The sequence below is a fragment of the Mustela putorius genome, unplaced genomic scaffold (assembly GCF_011764305.1).
Source record: "Mustela putorius furo isolate JIRA1106 unplaced genomic scaffold, ASM1176430v1.1 tig00003937_pilon_pilon_pilon, whole genome shotgun sequence".
Taxonomy (NCBI): domain Eukaryota; kingdom Metazoa; phylum Chordata; class Mammalia; order Carnivora; family Mustelidae; genus Mustela; species Mustela putorius.
This window is the reverse complement of record NW_025422082.1, coordinates 935,023-958,160: the sequence shown is the minus strand read 5'-3', so window position 1 is coordinate 958,160 and position 23,138 is coordinate 935,023. Positions and strand designations below refer to the sequence as shown.

Below are 23,138 nucleotides of genomic sequence, written 5' to 3'. Positions count from 1 at the left end.
CTAGAGGAGTTCTAGTATCTTCTCCTAGTTAGAAAATGAAGTGAGACTTTATGGCATTTCTTTTGAGAATCAAACTCAGAAAGTGAAGTCTACAAAAACCAGTTCAAGGTGATACTGAAAAACTAGATTTTCAATATTTGCTGACAGTATCAAATCTAAATAGCCTCTGAGCTCTGACTTATATAAACACATACCAAATAAAAATATTAACAGTAATTTCACCTAAACACTGATATTAGAAGCTGGAATCTGTTACAGAACCATCAATCTTTTTTTGATTATTCAGTCATTAAAAAATGGTATCTTGTCATTTAACAAGATGGATGGGCCCTGAGGGGATTATGCTAAGTGACATAAATCAGACAGAAACATGTAAGTACTATTATGATCTCACTTCTATGTCGAACCTAAAAAAACAAAACAAAAAAAAAACCATGAGCTTATGGATAGACTGGTGGCTGCCAGAGATGGGGGCTAGGCGAAATGGGTGAAGGGGGTCAAAATGTACAAACCTCCAGTTACAAAATGAATTAAGTCATAAAGATAAAATCCAGAACATTGTGACTAGAGTATGTATAATACTGTACTGCATATTTGAAAGTGGCTAGGTGACTGGATTTAAAAGTTAACATAAGGAAAAAGTATTTCATAATTATGTGTATTCATGGATGTTAATGGATTTAATGGTAAAATGGATTTAATGGTGATCATTTTGCAATATTTATCAGTGTAAAATCAATACTCTGTACTTAAAGCCAATATAATGTACTATTAATTATATATCAGTAAAGAAAAAAATAGAAAAAAAATTAATTCTGTACTAATAATAAGATTGATAATTATATAATAGAATACCCCCAAAATTCTTTGAGACCACTGGCTCCATTTTAAGGCACACAAAAAAAGTGGATACTTAAATCTTAATGATGAGGGAGCAGGAGGCTGGCTGAGGACAAAGCAAAAGCTGGCGCCTTGCACCCCTTCTTCACCCGCTCCCCTCCATATGTGTAGCGTTCCTCAGGCACCCCTGATCGCCATAAAACGATAAATAGTTAACTTGCAGGGATAGCAATCCTGCAGAACAGGAATCTCCCTTGCTCTACAGGATGTCCTAGAGACCTAAACAGGGAGGTTACCTTATCAATAGCACAAATTTCCAGAGGCAAATAACTCTTGGTTCCTGAAGCCCTAATGTCCCCCTCCCACCATAAACTGGAGGAGACTGGAGTAGAAAGGAATGTAAATGATAGCCAGATCATAATGCCCCACCAAGAATCCCCCATTATCTTGATGTTAGTGCTTGACCTAAAGACGACATTGATCAAGCCATAAGGGCAAAGACCCCCCCCCCCGCCGGCACCTTGTAGGCCCTCCCTAACATGTGAGAATTCTGTTGAAACCTCCCATCCCTTCACCACCTCCCCCCAACTGTGGGGTATATAACATGCCCACCTTCACAACCCGGGGCAGCAGCTCTTCCTGCCCACGGGTCCTGTCCCCGTGCTTTAATAAACCACCATTTTGCACCAACGACGTCTTAAGAATTCTTTCTTAGTCGTCGGCTCCGAACCTCCTCACCCCACCGAACCTGACTTAGGTTCTGGGACTTCATCATTAATACTAGCACTCTTACCCACAAGAGGATCTTGGTATACAAAAATGACAACTATATAACTGATGAGGGAGCAGGAGGCTGGCTGAGGACAGAGCAAAAGCTGGCGCCTTGCACCCCCCCCCTTCATCCGCTCCCCTCCATAGGTGTAGCATTCCTCAGGCACCCCTGACTGCCATAAAATGATAAATAGTTAACTTGCTAAGATCACAATCCTACAAGACAGGAGTCTCCCTTGGTTTGCAAATATCCTTGAGATTTACAAACAAAGAAGTTACCTTATCAATAGCCCAAATTCCAAAGACACAGAACTCAGTTTCTCAAGCCTAATGTCACCCTCCCCTCCATAAAAACCGAAGGAGGCGGAGGTAGGTAGAAGGAAAAGCAAATAAAGTTTAAATTTCTTCTAAACCTAAATCTCATTAACAAGGATGTTTGATGGCAGGAATGTAACATTCCACCAGGAGACCCTCAATTGTCTTTACTTAATAGTAACTAAGCCTTCAATATCCTGATAGTATTCTTTGCCCCAATAACCCTTTTGTCCTCACCTACCCAACTCCTGCGTATATAACCAACCACCCCTCACAACCCGGGGCGGCCGCATCTCTGCCCGCCCCGCCCCACGGGCCCTGTCCCCGTGCTTTAATAAACCACCATTTTGCACCAAAGATGTCTCAAGAATTCTTTCTTGGTCATCGGCTCCGGACCTCAGCCCACCAAACCTCACCTAGGTTCTAGAACTTCATCATATGGCGCCCAACGTGGGGCTGTGAGTCTTTACATTTGGACTCTGAGCTTCGGTGCAAAATTGGTGAGAGTATTCTTTCCCGTTTACTCTGATTTCAGGGGCTTTTCAAGGAGTGTGGTCTTATTGGAACACTTGCATGTCAATTGCTCAGGGCTGTAATCCTCTAGCCCGTGGCTACTCTATGGGGAGGAGAGCGTCTGCCTTTTGGCTGTAAGCTAGTACCCTGGCCGGAATGGCAATAAGACCCAGAAACTTGATGGCCTCACTCTATTCCTGTTCTTATAGAAAGTTGTCTCTCTTGGGCACGGGACAGCCACCTAAGTCACCAGGACGGCTGCCAATCTTAAGACTCCCGTGTGAGGTTTCCTCCTGAATGATCTAATGTGATCCCCTCCACATGCCCGGTCTAGCCACTTCTGGCCGCGAGACCTCCACTGGGAGCCGGCCGAAACCAGTACCCGATTGAATTAAAACGCAACCGGGGACCGTTTCCTAGGGAAGTTGGCTGCAAGGACCACATGTGTTGGAATGTCGCATAGACCATGATGGATTTCAATCTTTACTGTTTCTCGTCAGTGTCTTCTGCAAACCGCCTATGAAATTGAGTAATTTCCCCTTGCCAAAAACTTCTCTAGCATTTCCATGGGTTAATATGGCAAAACAGTATGCAGTCTTCAGGACATACGATAGCATGGCACAAGCGTTTTAGTCCATTCACCAGGCACCCATCGGCAGCCTAGGATGCGATGGGGAAGTGGAGGGATGCCGGCACCCCTCCAGGGCCTTTTATGGCAGGAATGTCTTCCCAGGGAAGGCAGGATGGTGATCAATAGCGATATCTTGAGGGACGCCTCTGGTCGCTTTTGACACACAAGAACCTCTGACATATCCTGCGTGGGACGCTACCCAGGAGTCAGGGGGGGATTTGGTAATGGACCTTCTTTACTTTTCTGGAAGCATGGCCTCAGTAGGCTTCCTCAGTTCCCAAGGACTCTACCTTGGGGTGCCTTTTAACCCACTGGAAATAATTTGGATTGCAAAACTTAGGAAAGGACTGAGCTCCTGTAAACACTGCATGGCCTCAGTGGGATCTATTAGATCTCTGCAGGAAACAGGGCAAATGGACCTAGGATACCTTCACTGCTCATACCTAGGCCTTTATTGCTCTATACCAGGACCCCAGACTAAGGGGCTTTTGCGGAATGTGTTTGCCCAAATGAGTCAGCTAGTAAACGTTCTCCTGACATATTGGATGGTAATTACGTAAATAAGCCTTCTTCTAGTAAACCCAGGTTGCTGGGCCATCCCTAGCAAAGTGGACTCTGGCTTTATTTCTCTCTGTTTCTCCTAATAGATGTGGGGGCTTCTCCCTCACTCCCTTCCCGTGTTAATGGCTATAACTGGAGCCAACTGGGGTTAGTCTAACTCGAGACAGAGACTATAAGGAATATTCCCAAGCAGCTGCCGAAACTCTCTTTGTTTTGGGGAAGCTTCCCTGTGTTCTCTGGCCTGACTTGGACTGCCTAACCCCTTCCCCCCTTGCTGGTGGGAAAGCATGGCGTCTGCTCCTCTGTTGGGGCTTATGAGCTCTGAAACCGGGAATCCCTTCTCTGCCTCCTGGCAGCACTTTGTTTCCTCTGTTTTCCCCTTCTGTTTCTGCACCAAGGTGCGTGCAGCCTGCATGACTGGCCTCTAGATCATGCACCACGGCTCCTTCTCTCTCCACTGTAAAGGAGCAAGAAGAGCACCCCTGGACCTAACACTCCCCACTCCAGATCTTCCCACGCATGTCTCAGGTAAACATTCAAAGTGGAGTGGGCCCAGGTGGAACATAAATCACTATTGGAACTAAGTTAAGTTTGTTGGTTTAATTAAGATAAGACCTGTCTTTTAAGTTACAGCAGTAAATGTAAAACTTTGAAGTTTAATGAAGGTCAAATAAGCTCATGTTATTTATTAAAATTTGTTAGCAAAGAAATGACTAAACTGATGGTTAATTGTCTGTCTCAAAGTTCTAATGGGTAATTGCTGAAGTAGCTTTCAAAGTCTTTGGTAACCTGAAAGTTTTAAAGTTTTGCTTGGATGACAAATGGAATTAAATTGTGGACATCTAGGTCTTAACCAAACAGGATAAAATGCTAAGTCGTTAATTACTGAATGTAGGTTTGTGCTTTTGACTTCTTACTGCAAAGAAACTAAGAGTATTTAAATCTGCTGGTAAGCTTGTTTTCTACTTAACTGATTCATAAATTGCCACCCGAAGAATTCTGTTGTAACAGTTCACAATTGGTTAATAACTAAAGGTGTTTCTAAGAATACGAAGTTCTGCTTAGTGTAACTAAGACTGATGGAAATAAAGGGAAACTCTGTATGTAGGAAAGTAGGAGATATGTAAGAAAGATTTAAGGAATGGGAATACATTTTGTTGAAGGTAAAGGAAGGTAATTTTGTCCTAAATGAGATGGTTGTTTAGAAGGAAATGGCTTGGGACAAAACCTGAATGCAAAGGAAAGTTGTAGAAGGTTTGTGAAGGGAAATCTTCAGAAAAGGAATTTTAGCTATGGTCAAGAATGGATTAAGATTGAAATGAATGGGTTTTAAAGGTACATTGGTACAAGACTGAAATTCTCTGTTCAAAAGGACAATGTTTTCTTAGATCAATTGATCTGTTAAGAAAATGTAAATGGTTTTCTCTTTGCCTGCCCAGAAAAACGAGTTTCTATGTTTTATCAGGTGTTTAACATCCCTAATTATATTTAGGCATGTGCTTTAAAACTTTCTAAGATTTTAGCAAATGTTGACAAGATTTAAATTGTAAATCTCTTTAACTCAGGCTTTTCCGTGGTATGTGAAGTTGCTCATGAAGTACTACTGAACCAGTGACAAACCTTGGATTACATTTGGGAAAATACTATAACTATTCTAGAGATTCTATGCACTTCTTAAAGTTTTAATGTTTTGAGAGATCATTGCTTGATACTGTAATTATGGAAATGTTATGTATCACAGAAATAACCTGATTTACTTGCAGCTAAATTGTAAACTCCTGTGTCTCTTTAGCTCTAACCATATCCATTCTGAGTTTTGTTATTTATAATTGTTTTAATTCTCTTGTAAAATGAGTTTTATCTTCAAGGATATTCCTATAAAGGACTTTCAGGACAAATACAGATATTTGATATACTTGAAATCCTAAAACTGAAATGGGTAAGAATTTCCAGAACTGACTAAAGCCGCATTCACCAGAATTAGCAACATGGGACTAAATTAACTAAAAGATTGTAGTGTTGTGTCTGTTAATGTTTTGTCTTACTTTAAACATTGCTGGTTCTCTCTACTGTTTGCTCTTATAGACTAGGGATACTCCCTCCTAGTTATCTGTAACTTATAGAGATGTAAAAGTGCTCATTTGTAAAAGTGCTCAAAGCATTCACCTTTTCTCTTTATCTAAACCCTCTGAAACCAAAAGGTCTCAGTAAGTATTCTTTCTTCCAAGGCAATCAATCATTTGCATAAGTTCAATAAGAATCTGTTCTCCTTTAACAGGACACCATTGGAAACATGGGTTATTTTACCAAGGCTTTGGCTGGAATATCATATTTGAGAAAGACATGCATAGACTCAGATATGACCAGACAGCTTTAAAGGAACTAAGGTTGACTTTATGAAACCTGGAGCCATAAAGCCCCTTGGGACTGTTGGCCTGATACCTTGCTTACAGAGTTCCCAGCAGCCTCACCAGGTGAGTAAAGAATGTCACTCCTTGGTAGGTGCAGTCTTGGGAAGAGGAATTCGCCCAAAGGTATTGCAGGCATGCCTCATGGCAAGTACAGGGCTTGGCTTCTGGCCCGGAGAGGCTACTAAAAGTTCAACCTAGAGATTCCTTATACAAAGTTCCAGCAAAGCAGATTCTAAAAGATCTATTGATCACAGTCACTGTTCTTGCTGAGCTTATGTAAATAATGGGCCAAGTTTGTTAAAACTGGACTTGTTTCACAAGTGAATTAGTCCTGATTTGGCTATCACTGGAAATGAGGGTTACTTTAGAGAGAAAAATTATGTTTTGGTAACACACCTTTATGGATATTAAATTCTAGATTTGATTGTCTTTAAATGTTTGTTTACCTAAGCTAAACAATTTGAGGTAAACTTCAGAGAAGTTGCACAATAGCTTCTTTAGTCGATCTTACTGTTTTGTGGGGATATTAGCAGACCCCACGGCACATGATTAAACAACTGGAATAATGAAATTGCCTAAAAGCCAACCTATTGCACTCCATAGGATTAACTATGGACTTGTGGAAACAATGGATGACCCCACTTTCTTTATGAGTGGATTGAATGATCCATGGGGGACTCCCCTTATCTCTTGACAAGTTTTCTCTCACTTGCCAATGATCCTCTGTAATCAGGATATTGTTAAGGCTGGACCACTCAAAGGTCTTCTTATTGGTTTCATCCCTTAGTTATATTTATCCTAGAGGCCACCTCTGTTGAGGTGCAATTGCAAACAGATGCTTTAGCTAAGCATGGAACAGCCCTCCTATAAAAGAGCCTCAAAGCTCACTATGGGACAGTCCTTGACTGTAATGATGTCACATCAGGTCCAGATTTGTCTTAGAAGGCAAAGGCCACCAATGGATGATGGAGGCCAACTTATTAAATACTGGGCTACACTAACAGATAAGCCAGAAATAATACTTAAAACTTGTCAAACTTTAAACCTAGTTACCTGTATGCCTGAACCTGACCACTGTACTTCTTTCTCTATAGAGCAAAAAAGAATAAGATAAGCTAGGTGTGCCATAGTGCTCACTAGCACTTTGCAATTGCCAAAGTCTAAGAATTAACATTTATACTGACTCCAAATATGCTTTCCTGGTACTACATGCCCATGGAGCTATTTGGAAGGAAAGGGGATTGCTATCAAGCCATAAGTCCCCAATCAAATATGGGCCTAAGTTCCCAAAACCCTCCTTATCGCTATACTGAAGATGGCATATATCAGATCCGGGATACATATTTGTGGTTCACACCCACGATTGGACAGCTCAGTTAAAAGGCAGTTTTTATGCTGGGAACAAAAGAATCATACGAGTGATACTTGGGGCAAATAACGCACGATATCTGGGATGGCTACCACTAGAAATGTGTTCCCAGATAATAGTACTCCAGACTACTGACTGGTTTTGCTACTGACTGGGTAAGGCGACCTGGCATTAGATGGCCAGCTCCAAATGGAACCCACTGGATATGTGGAACCAACCTGTGGCCCTGGCTTCCTCCAGGGTGGATAGGTCGCTGTACTTTAGGATTTTCCTGGATTCATGGGCGCATTACTAAAACCATTACAACTCCAGCTAATCCCCCAACTTGAAACAAAGATGGACACAATCTGTTTTTAAATGGTATGATCACTTAGCATCCATTTCTGTTCCATCTGTGGGACTAGAGGATGTCATGTGGCATGTAGAAGCCCTTAATAAATATACTACAAAGGCACTCAATGACTCACTGAACAGCATCTCCCTACTTAATACTGAAGTGTCACAAATACGCCAGGCAGTCCTACAGAATAGGATGGCCTTAGATGTCCTGACAGCAGCACAGGGTGGCACATGCGCAATTATCAAGACAGAATGTTGTGTGTACATTCCAGACTATCACAAAAATGTCACAGGACTAATAAAAGATATGAATACCCAGATTAAGGCCCTACAAGATCCTTCTCTCTCTCTCAGTGAATGGTTAAGTTCCTGGTTTGAAGGAGGGCTATGGCCGAATCTCCTTTTCGGGCTTCTTATTCTTATCGCCTTATTAACCTTAATATGTTGCTTTGTTCCATGTTTCTCTACTTGGTGCCGAGACTCCATTGCTACAATGACTACACCACTACAAACGATCCTTGTCGCACGCGAGGACGCCTCCCCACTGTCGGCGCTGGATTCAACTGCCTCCACCTTTCGTAACTCCCTTATACGTTCCTACCCTGATCAATATTGACCCGAGCAGGTAGGGACAGCTCTACGCCCCTATTCAGCACGAAGAAGTTACAGAAGATGAGACCTTCCACCTTCAACCACCTTAAAGATTTAAGGGTCAAAATTGTTCAGGGGGGAATGATGAGGGAGCAGGAGGCTGGCTGAGGACAGAGCAAAAGCTGGCGCCTTGCACCCCCCCCCCTTCATCCGCTCCCCTCCATAGGTGTAGCATTCCTCAGGCACCCCTGACTGCCATAAAATGATAAATAGTTAACTTGCTAAGATCACAATCCTACAAGACAGGAGTCTCCCTTGGTTTGCAAATATCCTTGAGATTTACAAACAAAGAAGTTACCTTATCAATAGCCCAAATTCCAAAGACACAGAACTCAGTTTCTCAAGCCTAATGTCACCCTCCCCTCCATAAAAACCGAAGGAGGCGGAGGTAGAAGGAAAAGCAAATAAAGTTAAATTTCTTCTAAACCTAAATCTCATTAACAAGGATGTTTGATGGCAGGAATGTAACATTCCACCAGGAGACCCTCAATTGTCTTTACTTAATAGTAACTAAGCCTTCAATATCCTGATAGTATTCTTTGCCCCAATAACCCTTTGTCCTCACCTACCCAACTCCTGCGTATATAACCAACCACCCCTCACAACCCGGGGCGGCCGCATCTCTGCCCGCCCACGGGCCCTGTCCCCGTGCTTTAATAAACCACCATTTTGCACCAAAGATGTCTCAAGAATTCTTTCTTGGTCATCGGCTCCGGACCTCAGCCCACCAAACCTCACCTAGGTTCTAGAACTTCATCATAACCATATGGAAAATAACTTGGTATTTTCTAACAAAATAATTCCTTAAAGCAAAGTCAAAGTCACCAATCACTAAAGAGTAACTGAAGAGTAGATTTCTAAGTTTTGCAGCATTGCTTAAATGTCAAATACCTGTCTATTGTGCAGCTGTCTGTCCACGTAGATCTGCCCCTCTGTAATATATCCAGTCAAGTCAGGGATGGGGTGAGTGATATCTACCAGAGGAAGACATCTGACATTAGTTAAAGGATCCATATCATATAAATGAATCACAGGAAGCGTGTGTGTTACATACAGCATTATAAAAAACAGTGCTCTTTAAAGTAATTTTGTATGATGACAGAAAAGTTCTGTATCTGTGCTGGTAGCCACCAGCCAAATGTGGCTACTGAGTACTTGAAATGTGGCTACTGGAAGTGAAAAACTTAATTTCAAATTTTATCTAATTTTAATGAACTCTGGAATTTAAACAGCCAAATGTAGCTAGCGACTATCATATTGGATGGTTTTATTTACTGAGTTGCAGCACGGTTAGATATCTATTGGCACATAAAGTAAATTAGTTGCATTTAGGAAAAGTACCATGGTCTCCTAGTTATTTCCCCCCAAAATATAAATAAAACTCCAAAAATTTCCTGGCAGAGGTTTGCCAATTTAACATATACTGAGAAAGCATTCTTAGTTTATAAGCTATTCAGATGGATATAAACCATTTCAACATGAGAAGTACAGGAACATTAGATAAGCAAAACACCATTATGCGGGCAGCACCAAGAAAGTTCTACAAAGCAAGACGTTTCTAAGTTAGTTGAATTACATAAAGTAATCTTACAGGTACTTTTTTGAAATAATCATTTTCAAGTCAGAGACAGTACAGTATGAATTATGAATTCAGACTGCCTGGGTTCTAAAACTATCACTTCCTAACCTCAAGAGATTACTTTACCTCCCTGTGCCTCAGAGTAGAGCATTCACTTTAAAGCTGCTATTGAAAGACCCCCCCCTGTCGTTAACTGCTTAACTGCTCTTTTGTTGTGTAAAAGTACCCCTCCTCCCCTGGCAATGAAAAGACCCTTCCCCCAGGGTTGAATTCAATGTAACTGCTCTTTTGCCTTTCTGTAACCGCTTGGCTTTTAGGGCATGACACTTGTCTCCTGTTTGAACAAGATACCTTCTCCTAATAGCCGAGGCATGGTCACATAGGCAAGGGGGCTGCATGGTCCCGTAGGTCACGTAGACAGGGGGCTGCATAGTCAGGTAGGCAGGATGTCTTTCTGCTGAGTAATAAGGTCAAACTTCCCCTCTTTGTTTCCCCTTCCCGCCTTTCTCTTCGCGCGAGGGGGTCTTCCAAAGCCAATCCGCTAACACCAAGTATGCCTTTTTTCAAATGTTCAAACTGTCAGCCAATCGGCCCCGTCCCATCCGGGACTTGTTTGTACCTGTCTATAAAAATCCTGCACCACCCCAGCCAGGTGTGCTCAGCTAGCAGGAGCTGCTGACCACCCGCAGGCGCCTGCGTAACAATAAAGAACCTCTTGCTGATTGCATCCAGTGGCAGTGTTGGATTCTTGGGTAAGGGGATCCGCGGGTCTTTCACTATGAGGATTAAATGAGGTAATATTTATAAAGTATTAAAAACAGCACTCAATTATATGAGTTATTATTCTGAAAATACCTTGCAAAAATTGCTTTTTAAACACTGAGACAAGAACAAAAAGCAGTCATAGAAGAAGACTACTGACTTGTTTCACTCTTGAGCATAAATTCAAACAGGTACTGCACTGTGTGTCAAGTAAAACGGAGTCCTCTTTTAATGGGCCTCTGGTGATCACTCTGTCCTGAAAGTCTTGTGACATTTACTATTTGTGCTCTTTATCTGACACTTAAGCTAGCTTAACTTATTGATGCATGCACATAAAAAATACCCAAATCAATCCAAAAGATCAAGTAACTTACATTAGAGAATGAATTAAATAAAAAAGAATTTCCTTGTATCTAGATCAGTGTCCCACAAATAGTAGACACTCAACAGTAACATAACAAATGAGAACTGAAAATTCTAATTACAAAGGAAATTGCTTTTCTTCTTCTACAAAAGGATGATTACTATGGGCAGTTAACAAATGAAAAGTTTCATTTAGATACAAATCATGTAGTTAAGGTAAACTCTTAAAGGATAAACCTTCAAAAGAATTTCAGCTCTAAAACAAATGAACATGGGGGAAAAGGCAAACCAAGAAACAGACTCTTAATTACAGAGAAGAAACTGAGGGTTGCTGTAGAGAAGGGTTGGGGGATGGGAAAACAGGTCATGGTGATGGAGGGCACTTGTGATGAGCACCAGGTATTGTATGAAAGTGATAAATCACTAAATTCTGCACCTGAAACTAATATTACAGTATATGTTAATTAGCTGAAATTTAAGTAAAAACTTGGAAAAAAAAATTTTCAACTCAAAAAGGTAGATGTTCTCAGAATCAAGTCCTTAAAATGTTTATGTCTGCTATAATCCAAAGACCAAAAACTTACCATCATTAGGCATAGTGAGAATAGGGATTTGAGTAATTGAGCCATTTCTACCTTCCACTCGACCAGCGCGTTCATATATCGTGGCTAAATCTGTATACATGTAACCTGGGAAACCTCGCCGACCAGGCACCTCTTCCCTGGCTGCTGAAACCTGACAGTAAGTCAAGAAGAAGAATGTGACATACCTGAATATGAAAAGTAAATCTTAGAACACATTAGCTTGAACATACCCAAATGCAAAGTTGGAAGTATCATCTTTCACTTTTAAATACTGTCTCTGGAAGATGATTTAAAAATCTAGCCAACAAAACTTCAGATTATTCTGCAACAAAAATGTTGACAATTGGGGACTTTTTTGCTACAATCTTATCACCATAATGCAAATCTTTAAATAGCTTGCTAGAAAAAAAAAAAAAAAAAAAAAAACTGCTTGGAATTTTATAAATCAAAGGAAGTTATTTTAAAACTAAAAGAACATTTTTAGTTCACAAGATCTATGTCATGCCACGGATTTTGCAATATTTATGTAAGCTAATGTTAAAAAGGTCAAAAGGGGAGGAAATACATCCCAGGAATCATTTGATGCAGTTTACATATTTAATTTAATCCTCATAGGATTGTTGTTAACCTCAGTTTATAGTTGGGATCAAGGGACAGTTAAATAATTTCCCAACATCACAGAGCCAGGAGACCATTCACTGTGCAAAATAAGAATAAATAGTCTTTCTCATGGAGACATGCACATTATAATATAGCTGTGTATATTAATCGATAACCACCAAGAACACTAAAGCACTGAGCCCAACTTTTAGGTGCTACTCTGGCACCTCCAAAGAGTATCCTATAGCAGTGTTATTCAAAGTGTGGTCTGCAGACCAGCTTCTATTAATGGATAATGAGATAACACAGAAAGTAGGATAAGCATTTAAAAACCCTAATGGCAATCTGACAGAGTGCTTTTATGTCCGTTGGATCTAGTGGGGGGGGGGGGAGAAAAATAAATTCTAGGGTTGTAAGTTATGTATCGTCTTTAAAACATTTTCTAATAACTCATTTTAATTGTACTTTAGAAAATTACTGGTCTGTGACAGATGGAAAGAAAAATGCTTCCCTGAAAAACCATTGCAGCAGAGTGAGATATGGTGATGGATCTCAAGGATTTTTAAGAAGCCAGGTATTTATATAGCCAGGTATTTATATAAGAAGCTTTTTTATCCCCTTTTACATGTTTAGAAGAGTAACTTGCTTAAAATTTCAGTAATTTGTATTAGAATGAACACCCCAAACTTCTGGGTGGTACCTGTTAGAATCTTAACACTGTTCCTAAATAAACACCATGTTTTCTGAAGGAAAAAGTTCTAAAAAGGGTGGAGTCAAGAGTATGCTCTTCATTTATTTAAATATTAATATTACTAAAAATGAAATTCTGAAAAGGGTTAAAAATTGACAATCTGGACAATCCTGGGAGAGTAACTGAACAAAGAGCTTGCATCATTTGCTGCCTTTTAGAGTCAAGTCTTAAATACATAAAGATGTGACAGTATAACTAGGCTAATAATTATATATAATTTATAATCACTCCAATTAGACACAAAAAAGTTATGTTTTCCTTTTCAATTAATTAAGGTATTTTACTAATACATGAGAGATGAATCTTAAAAAAAGATGATTAAAGAAAAATGAAAACTTGTAAAGAGACAGAAAACTCTGAAAAGTAACCCATTTTGAAAAAAAAGTTACCTCTCGAAGAGCTTCAGCATAAGAACTCATATCTGTTAGGATAACCAATACATGTTTCTCACATTGATAGGCCAGAAATTCGGCTGTAGTAAGAGCCAAGCGAGGAGTGATAATTCGCTCAATACTGAAATGGAATATTAAGTCCTTTGTTACTCCAATAAAAAGGCAAAAATATAAATATAAATTAAAATATATAAATACATTTTATATAAATATATTTTATATTTATATTTTATATTAAAATCTATTTTATATAAATATATAAAAATAAAAAGACAAAACAACATGATGCTGGAAATTAGAGTCCCCCTTCAAAAGTTTTAAATAAACTGAGAAAATTTATTTAAGTTTTAAGTAACTAAATAAATTTAATTTAAAAAATAAAAAAGCAATTATTACTTTAGAATAAGTAGTCATTTTTTTCATAATAAGAACTACCTAATGCTACAAAGTTAGATTATTTTAGAAATGGACCCATAATTTCTCAGAACTATATTCCTCTCAAAATTGAGAGAGAAACAAGGAGGGAGGGAAGAAACAGGGGAGTGGCTAGATTTCTCAGGTAAGAGGAAAAGATCATTAAGTATGGTCTGGGTCCTAAGTAATTTACATGTATTATCTCACTTAAAATGTACAACAACAGTATGAGACAAGTATTACTTATATTTCCTTAAAGAGAAAACTGAAATTAGAGCCTATGTGATTTGGCCAAAGCCAAGTAACCAGCAAGAAATAGAGCCAAATTTAATTAACCACAGTTCTCCTACTCCTAGCCCCATGTTCCTTTCATGGTCATATTTCACTTCCCTTGTCTTAGGTAACATTTTTGATCTGAAGCCTGAGTGAACAGAAAGAAACAGCTCTATTTACTCACGTTGGGTCATTAGCCAAGTTCAAAAAGAGGCAGACATTGTCCATTGAGCCATTTTCTTCAAAGTCAGATTTGAAGAACCGGGCAGTTTCCATGTTTACCTAAATAGCAATGACTTCATCAGTGCTAGGAGAAGAAAAATTCTCAGTATTTCTGATGAAGGCTAATCTATGGATCTACACTGTTCCCTCTTTTGAAATCTCAAGTACCCACAAAATTTCATAAAAGCCAACAGAGTAAACAAACTGCATTGGGCATAAAGAAAATTACTCTTAAATTTTGCAGTCAACCTGCAATTGTACTACTGGGTATTTACCCCAACGATACAGATGTAGTGAAAAGAAGGGCCATCTGTACCCCAATATTCATAGCAGCAAAAGCCACAGTCATCAAACTGTGGAAGAACCAAGATGCCCTTCAACGGATGAATGGATAAGGAAGATGTGGTCCTATGGAGTATTATGCCTCCATCAGAAAGGATGAATACCCAACTTTTGTAGCAACATGCACAGGACTGGAAGAGATTATGCTGAGTGAAATAAGTCAAGCAGAGAGAGTCAATTATCATATGGTTTCACTTATTTGTGGAGCATAAGAAATAACACAGAGAACATGGGGAGATGGGAGAGGAGAAGGGAGTTGGGGGAAATTGGAGGGAGAGATGAACCATGAGAGACTGTGGATCTGAAAAACAATCTGAGGGTTTTGGAGGGATGGTGGGAGGCTGGGTGAGCCTGGTGGTGGCTATTATGGGAGGGCACATATTGCATGGAGCACAATGAATTCTGGAACACTTAAAAGAAATTAAAAAATAAAATAAAAACTAAAAAAAAATTTGCAGTCAAATGTTAAATTTTAATCCAGAGTTTATCCAAAATGCCAAGTTGCAACTTCTCTGCCTAGAAATAAATCCAATGATGTATGTGTGGTTTTCTACATTGTTCTAATAAAATAAATAATCTTATAATGTCATACCAAAACAGAAAAAAATTATACTTACACCCATAGCAGCAAATACAATTGCAAAATTTTCCTCACTGTAGTCCACCACATCTTTGGACTTCTTTACCAAACCAGCCTGGCGACAGATTTGTGCTGCAATCTGATGAGAAGTACAAGAGAACTAAGTTGAAATTTAAAATAATACTTCTACAACAAATAACTTTTATCCTAAACTTTTTGTAATTGCAATTATAATGAATGAAATTATGTTCTAAAGGACTTACCCCAAAAAGCTACTTTGTACTTTTTGTAAAGATTTGTAAGAGTAAGCAAGAACACAGACATCCGGCATAGACTGAGATTCAATGTAGCTGGATTATATAAACAGTAACATTGAAAATTGCTAAAATGGATATTGGGTACAAGTGAGTATTGTTAAAAACCTTTTATCTAGCTTCTTATTAACAGTGAAACATTTAGAAATTCTCCTTTGTTAAATTTCAGACCAAACAGATCCTAGCTCTCACCTCATTGTGTGGTAAGCCAGCAGCAGAGAAGATAGGAATTTTCTGCCCCCGAGCAATACTGTTCATGCCATCTATGGCCGAAATGCCAGTCTGAATCATCTCTTCTGGATAGATTCGACACTGAGGATTGATTGGCTGGCCTAATATATTTCCGAAAGAGAAAATTTTAAGACATTAAGACTAAAACATATAAGCCATTTCTTTCCTCTCTTAAAAAAAATCAGCTTTTTAAAATCTGAAACTATTTAAGAAATCTTCCCATTAGTCTTTTGTAGACTTACAAACTATATGGTAGCAGAACAAGTTCCTAAAGAAAAAAAGATACAGTAAATAAGAAAAAAAATCCTAATTTAGAAGCCACTTATATTTCAAAGCAATGTTCATTTCAGATACGTCACAGTGACATTTTATAATACCTTAAAATATTTTACATAAAATTTTTATGATTTCCAAAAAACATAAATTTATTAAATAAAGCAATTAATAGGGACCATATTGGTTATCTACTTAAACTATCACAAAAATCACTATTTGACAAAGATATAAAACAGAGGCTATTTTCTTCAAAACACAGAAACCCATTTATTATCTTACCCATAATATCAAGAAAGTCTTCAGCCAGTACAACAGGACCTCTGTCGATGGGTTTGCCTGATCCATTGAAGACCCGACCTGTGAAACAGTAGCAAGACAGTACAGAGTGGACCATGACTCAAATAGGTAATTTTTTAAGAAAGACACCATGGAAATATGTTTAAAAGAAAACAGATCCCTGCTCAGAATACATAACAACATCCATTTACCAAGCATATCCTCGGACACGGGTGTTCGGAGAATATCCCCAGTAAACTCACAGGATGTTTTCTTGGCATCTATACCCGATGTCCCTTCAAATACCTAGTGAGAAAGAGAAGTAATCAGAAAGGCAAAAGGAATTTAGATTGTAAGTACTTAAGTATTATTTCTGTCTGTTCAACAGCCCATATAAAGTAAAATACATATATACAAACTATTTTCAATATAACGAAGAAAGGTCCACGGTGATGAACCAAACTGCCAACCTCTAGACCAAGGATCATGACTCTAGTCCAACTCCATCAAGCTAAGAATGTTTTTTACATTTTTAAAGGGTTTAAGAAAATAAGAAAGGAAGGTAAAGAAATGAAGAAGAATATGCATTAGAGACCTTTGGTTGTCCCATAAAGCCTAAACAATTTATTATCTAGCCCTTTCAGAAAACTTGCTCTAGATTACTTTTTAGGGGAACATGTAATTTGAGAAAACTGGCATTTCCCATAATTGGTAACATTAAAAACTAGGTATTACAAGAGACGATTTAAAGAAATAGGCTCAGATACTGCTTTGGTTTTATCCCGTAAGTTATAAATTTTGCCTTTCATCTCTCTCCTTCCGTGAGATTATCTGGTTTAAAAAAAAAAAAAAAAAAAAAAAGTTTACCAATGGCAGTGGAGGTACTGGACTAGGATAGACATAGGTGGCTATCATTTAGCAAGACAACAAGAAAAAATAATTTTTTTCTTCCCACAGTAAATAATCAATCTCTAAAAATAGACTTACTCAATGATCTCTAGAAAAGGCAAGAGGTTTTCCTTGTGTTTTTGTTCAGCTGGCCAGATTTGGAAAGTGATGCTTACCTGAACCACTGCTTTGGAACCACTAACTTCTAGAACTTGCCCACTTCTCTTTGTGCCATCTGGTAAAGTCAAGTGGACAATCTCAGCATATCTGGGAAACTATACCAGATAAAATAAAGGGTCAATAACCAATATTTAAAAGCTCCCCAAATTATTCTATACGCTCTATCTCTATCAAAGCATGTATACAGGTAAAATCTCCCCACCTCTCTAAACCACACAGGATATACTGAGAGTCTGTAACATCCTCAGGTAGTTTACAACCTTAAAACACTTACACTGGCACATATAATTTGGTAAACACAGCATAAGGTAGTGAGAAAGGTCTTAAATCCATAAAACAGCAGCAATTAGTTTTTTTCTCCGGTGTACAGGTTTTAAACTTTGAGACTAAAGAAAGACGCAAAACTTACAATAACCACATTCCCATCACTCAGAACTGATGTTTGCTTCTGGGCTCTGTGTGTACTCACCTATATGCTTTGTGGGGAGTGGGATAAAATGCCAATTAAAAATACAATAATCACTATCCTCTGCCTGCCATTCTGTCTGCCTGTGCTCGCTCTCTCTCCCTCTCTCTCTCTCTGATAAATAAATTTTAAAAATCTTAAAAAAAATAATAAAATAATCACTATTATAATAAGATAAATGTGTCCTCAAATTCTCCTAACCAAATACATATTCCTCTTTCACTTTTAATAATTAAAAATGCAGTTTCCAAAAATAGATTTTAGTTATTTTACATAAATGACAACATACTAAATATATTATCCTGCAACTTTTTGTTTTCTTCACTTGACCTTGTATTATAGATCCATTTTGGTAATATTTACCTCATTTTATCAACCTAATCTATTGAAAAGCACATCACTACTTTGACTGATGTGAAGGAAAATATCTCTCAATTAAAATATGGTACATCACTGGGCGCCTGGGTGGCTCAGTGGGTTAAGCCGCTGCCTTCGGCTCAGGTCATGATCTCAGGGTCCTGGGATCGAGTCCCGCATCGGGCTCTCTGCTCAGCGGGGAGCCTGCTTCCTCCTCTCTCTCTCTGCCTGCCTCTCTGCCTACTTGTGATTTCTCTCTGTCAAATAAATAAATAAAATCTTTAAAAAAAAAATAAAAAAAAAATAAAATAAAATATGGTACATCACTGATTTTAAAATTCTTGATTATGGAGATGGTAACATGAATAAATGGGCATCTTAGAATCAATGTTAAAATAAAACAAATGTAGTTAAAATGACACATTTTATGTGTCAATGGAGTTCAAGGCTATTCCAAATTTACACTATTACAAACATTGAACAAGAGCATTCTTCCATGCAGCTCCCTCAGGCCAAGTGTGTTTTCCCTAGGGTAACCAAGCGGTGGGCTACATACAGGCTGTGCCCATTCCGTAAATTTTCAAGTTACTCTGAAAAGGAATTGTATTAATTTACAATCTCCCTAGCAGTATACAAAATCATCATTTCCCTACAACTATGTCAATCTTACTTTACTGAACTTTAATTTTTGCCATTTTGATAAAGAAAAATTAGCATCTTTTCAACTTGTATTTTCCCAGTATTAAACAGCTTTTCATGTTCACTGACAATTGAGACTTAATTACCTATTATTGGGTTATATCTCTTCTTTATATTCCCTATGTTTCTTCCACTTTTCAAATAGATCTACTTTTTCTTTAATGTGTAGGAGCTTTACAGATTCTGGATATCAACCCTTTCAAAAATATAGACTTCCACTCTGTTATCTTGCCCTTTATTTTTTATCTTATCATACAGAAGTTTCAAAACTTCTTAAGTACTAAAATGACTTGTCCTCCTTTATGATTTGTGCCTTTCGTATCTTGTTTAGGAAAACCTTTTAATTTAAATTTATATAAATGGCTTTTGATTTTGTCTTCTAAAAGGTTCTTCAGGTTTAGGCCTTTAATTCAATTGGCTTTGTTTGTAGTATGCAAATTTACTTTTCTCATTTTCATTCTTTTTCATATAGAAAACCAATTACCCCAATAATATTTACTAAGCAGCACAACTTGTCCCCTATTGACCTGTAATGATGCTTTTATCATTGACCCAAGTCAAATACCTAGTGTAATAAGAACTGGTTTCAGAGTGCTTAATTTTGCTCCACTGATACAACTGCTTATGCCTGCGCCCAGTCTTTAATTTTAATTACTCTCTCTCTAACGGATTCTGTTCCCTGGGTGGAATCAATATATTTACTCTGAGTCCTTTCATTCACAAACATGGAATCTCCCTTTATTTTAAGTCTTCCAACAAAGTTTTATGGTTTTCTGTAAATAATGAATTCTGGAATATACAACACTCCTGATTTCTGTAGACTGATTCTTGTATCCAGCAACTGTGTTACATCATTATTTCTAATAGTTTGCCCACTGAATGACTTGGTTTAGTTAACTGTATCACCAAGAAATGATGACTGCTGTGCCTTTTCTCTTCTAAAAGCTTTATACCCTTATTCCTTTTTTGCCCCTGAAGCACTGGTTAGGTTTCCCTCCTAATAGCTTTATACCCTTATTTCTTTTTCCTCTGCAGCACTGGTTAGGTTCTAAGTACAAAGACGGATAGTGCGGGAACAACCAGATATCCTCATCTTGTTTCTGATTTAAATAAGAATTTTACCAGAATCTCTTAAGTATGTTGTTTCCTATAGGTTATGGTGGATATCTTTAAAAAATAATTTACATTTTTACATTTTACATTTTACATTTTTATATGTAAATGTAAAATGTAAAATGTAAATGTAAAAATGTAAATACATTTACATTTTAAATTACATGTAATTTTTAAAAAATTACCTTTTTTTTTTTTTAAAGATTTTATTTATTTGAGAGAGAGAGAGTGAGCATGAAAGGGGCGAGGGGCAGAGGGAGAAGCCGGCTCCCTCATGAGCAGAGGGCCTGATGTGGGACTTGATCCCGGGACTCCAGGATAATGACCCGAGCTGAAGGCAGTTGCTTAACCAACTGAGCCACCCAGGTGCCCCTACTGATACATTTCTTAACATCAAATCTTTTTTATTTTTCAAAGATTTTATTTATTTATTTGACAAACAGAGATCACAACTAGGCAGAGAGGCAGGCAGAGAGAAAGAGGAGGAAGCAAGCTCCCTGGAGAGCAGAGAGCCCGGTGTGGGGCTCGATCCCAGAACTCTGGGATCATGACCTGAGCCGACAGCAGAGGCTTTAACCCACTGAGCCACCCAGGTGCCCACATCAAATCATCTTTGTATTACTGGGATAAATTCTACTTTGTCATAATTCTATTATTTTTTTACATAATTATATTTGCTAATTTCCAATATATGAGTATATTTTTATTAAGAATTTTGGAATCTGTGCTTTTAAGTGAGGATAATTATCTTTCTTCTTTTCTAGTATTACCCTTTGTCTGGTTTGGAAATTAAAAATATGCCAATTTCAGGGATGCCTGGGTGCTTTGGTTGGTTAAGTGTCTGCCTCGAGCTCAGGTCATGATCCCAGGGTCCTGGGATCGAGTCCCACATCAGGCTCCTTGCTCAGCAGGGAGCCCACTTCTTCCTCTGCCTGCCACTTTCCCTGCTTATGCTGTCTCTTTCTGACAAATAAATAAATGAGTAAAATCTCAAAAAAAAAAAAAGCCAATTTCATAACATGACTTGAGTAGCAGTCTCCATCTCTAATCTGACAAAATTTGTGTTAAGATTAGCTCTTCCTTTACCCTTTAAATTAAAAAGCCACTATAAATCTGGGGTTATAAAACCATTCCTACACCTACCTATCATTTATTTACCAGTTTTTCCTCAGCTGGAGCTCTATCTACCCCAAGCAAGCATTCAATGAAGCTTTTTGAACACTCTTAAAGTTACTTCCTCAAAGATGTCTTCTAAAGTCTTCCTCCTTATTCTCACAGCACCCCACTTAACCTTCATAGCACTTACTAATTAGGTATGTTTATCTGCATTATATTTGCTTCTCCCCTACATGATGCTCCACTGGGGGAGGACTCATTGTTCCCCATCGTATCTTCTATTCTGAGCTCAGTGTTTAACATAATTGAAACCTGAATATTTTGGGGGCACTTAGGTGGCTCAAGTCAGCTAAACACTGACTTCAGCTTAGGTCATGATCTCAGGGTCCTGGAACTGAGCCATGTGTTGGGCTCTGCTTGTCCCTCTTCCAGTGCCCCTCCCTCTGCTCATGCTCTCATGCTCTCTCTCCCTCTTCTCTCTCAAATAAATAAAATCTTAAAAGAAAAAAGAAAGAAAGGCAAATATTTTTATTTTCAATAACATTTGCTAACAAAAAAGTTTCATGTTTTTAAAATGTAAGCCAAAAATGCTATCTAATAAAAGACTATAGAAAAAAAAAAAACTTCCTATCTTTTCCTCAAAAATAAAAGTGCAGGCTCCACTCTTTCACAAAACATTAATGGGTACTGATCTAAACTTTGTGCAAATTGAGTACACTATATTGAGACTTTGAATCAAATTGCAGACTACTAGTATGAGATTATGGCCCGGAGGTAAATTTGTTATGTTTAATACTGAGGTTAATTTGTATAGATACCTTGTCATGCATAAAAATATAATCTTAGTGATAAAACTGAAGAAACAATGCATTTTGCCCTTTCTTTTATGAGCTGTTTTTAAATTTCTTTTCTGCTTCTAGAAGGGTCACATGCCAAACATATTTCCATCATTACTTTTCTCAACAAACAATAATTATGTGCCTTACGCCCAAAGTATCCCAACATCAACCAGTACATAATTACTGTTCTAGAGAGCATATTATATCAATTATTTTCTCTGAAGATATTTTGATCATAAAGCTCAGGTAGGAGGCTTTCTGTAGGGTATGCAATTATGGTCTATGTTCTACGTCACTTTTTCTATGATAACAGTCTTAGTGTTTATAATTCTTATGTACAGGTGTGGCAAAAAAAAAAAAAAAAAAGATATAACTCCACATCCTTAAAACAAACTAAGTAAAAACTATTCTTTGCTTTAGGGCTTTAATCACTGTTGAGAGAATCTGCTTTTGTTTGCTACCTAAATACCAGTATCAGGCCCTCAAAGATAAAAGTTAACTTTGTTTATTCAGTGAAAGATCTTAAAATTTAGTAAAAAAAGACAAATACTATTAACAAATAGTTATAACACATGGCAGTCTATGACAGGAACCAGAAGCTATCAGAGCTACACAATAACCTATAGGTTATAAAACACAATCATATATTATTATTGTTTTTCCTCATAAACCTATGAGGTAGGATTGACCCCCCCAAAAAAAGAATTCTGCAGATGATGTAGCTTAACAGAATCCATATTAGATCCACCAATGGAATCCAGTCTTCTGACTTTTGATTTAAAACTCATCTCCTATCTAGCACTGACATTCAGACCAAAAAGTGGGTTAAAAAATCACAACATAAAATTTAAAGTGTACTGAACAGAACCATGTTTTTACATAAATAGTTAAATGATTATCACAGTGGTATTACCTTAACATGATCTAAGATCACTAGTGGACCATTGACTCCTGATACTGTCTTGTATGCTAGAAAGAAAGAAAAGAATCAAGCTTTAGTCAGTCAGACAGGACAACCTACAATTACCTCTGCAATATTATCAAAAAGCTCCTCTCTCTATGGCACTTATTATAATATGGAGCACTCAAACAGAAATTTTTTTAATTGAATTTATAAAAT

General features: G+C 37.9%; 1 protein-coding gene across 1 annotated transcript in view; it reads right to left on the bottom strand.

Moving 5' to 3' along the window:
• Positions 1-23,138, bottom strand: part of ATP6V1B2 (ATPase H+ transporting V1 subunit B2) — a 39,695-nt gene that overhangs the window by 9,613 nt on the left and 6,944 nt on the right. The window contains exons 2-11 of the mRNA XM_004763332.3: positions 22,932-22,987; positions 17,425-17,523; positions 16,573-16,666; positions 16,364-16,441; positions 15,770-15,909; positions 15,301-15,402; positions 14,304-14,401; positions 13,430-13,553; positions 11,690-11,840; positions 9,293-9,375 (exon numbers count right to left, since the gene is read on the bottom strand). Coding sequence (XP_004763389.1) covers positions 9,293-9,375; positions 11,690-11,840; positions 13,430-13,553; positions 14,304-14,401; positions 15,301-15,402; positions 15,770-15,909; positions 16,364-16,441; positions 16,573-16,666; positions 17,425-17,523; positions 22,932-22,987 — 1,025 coding nt within the window. The remainder of the gene's footprint in view (positions 1-9,292; positions 9,376-11,689; positions 11,841-13,429; positions 13,554-14,303; positions 14,402-15,300; positions 15,403-15,769; positions 15,910-16,363; positions 16,442-16,572; positions 16,667-17,424; positions 17,524-22,931; positions 22,988-23,138) is intronic.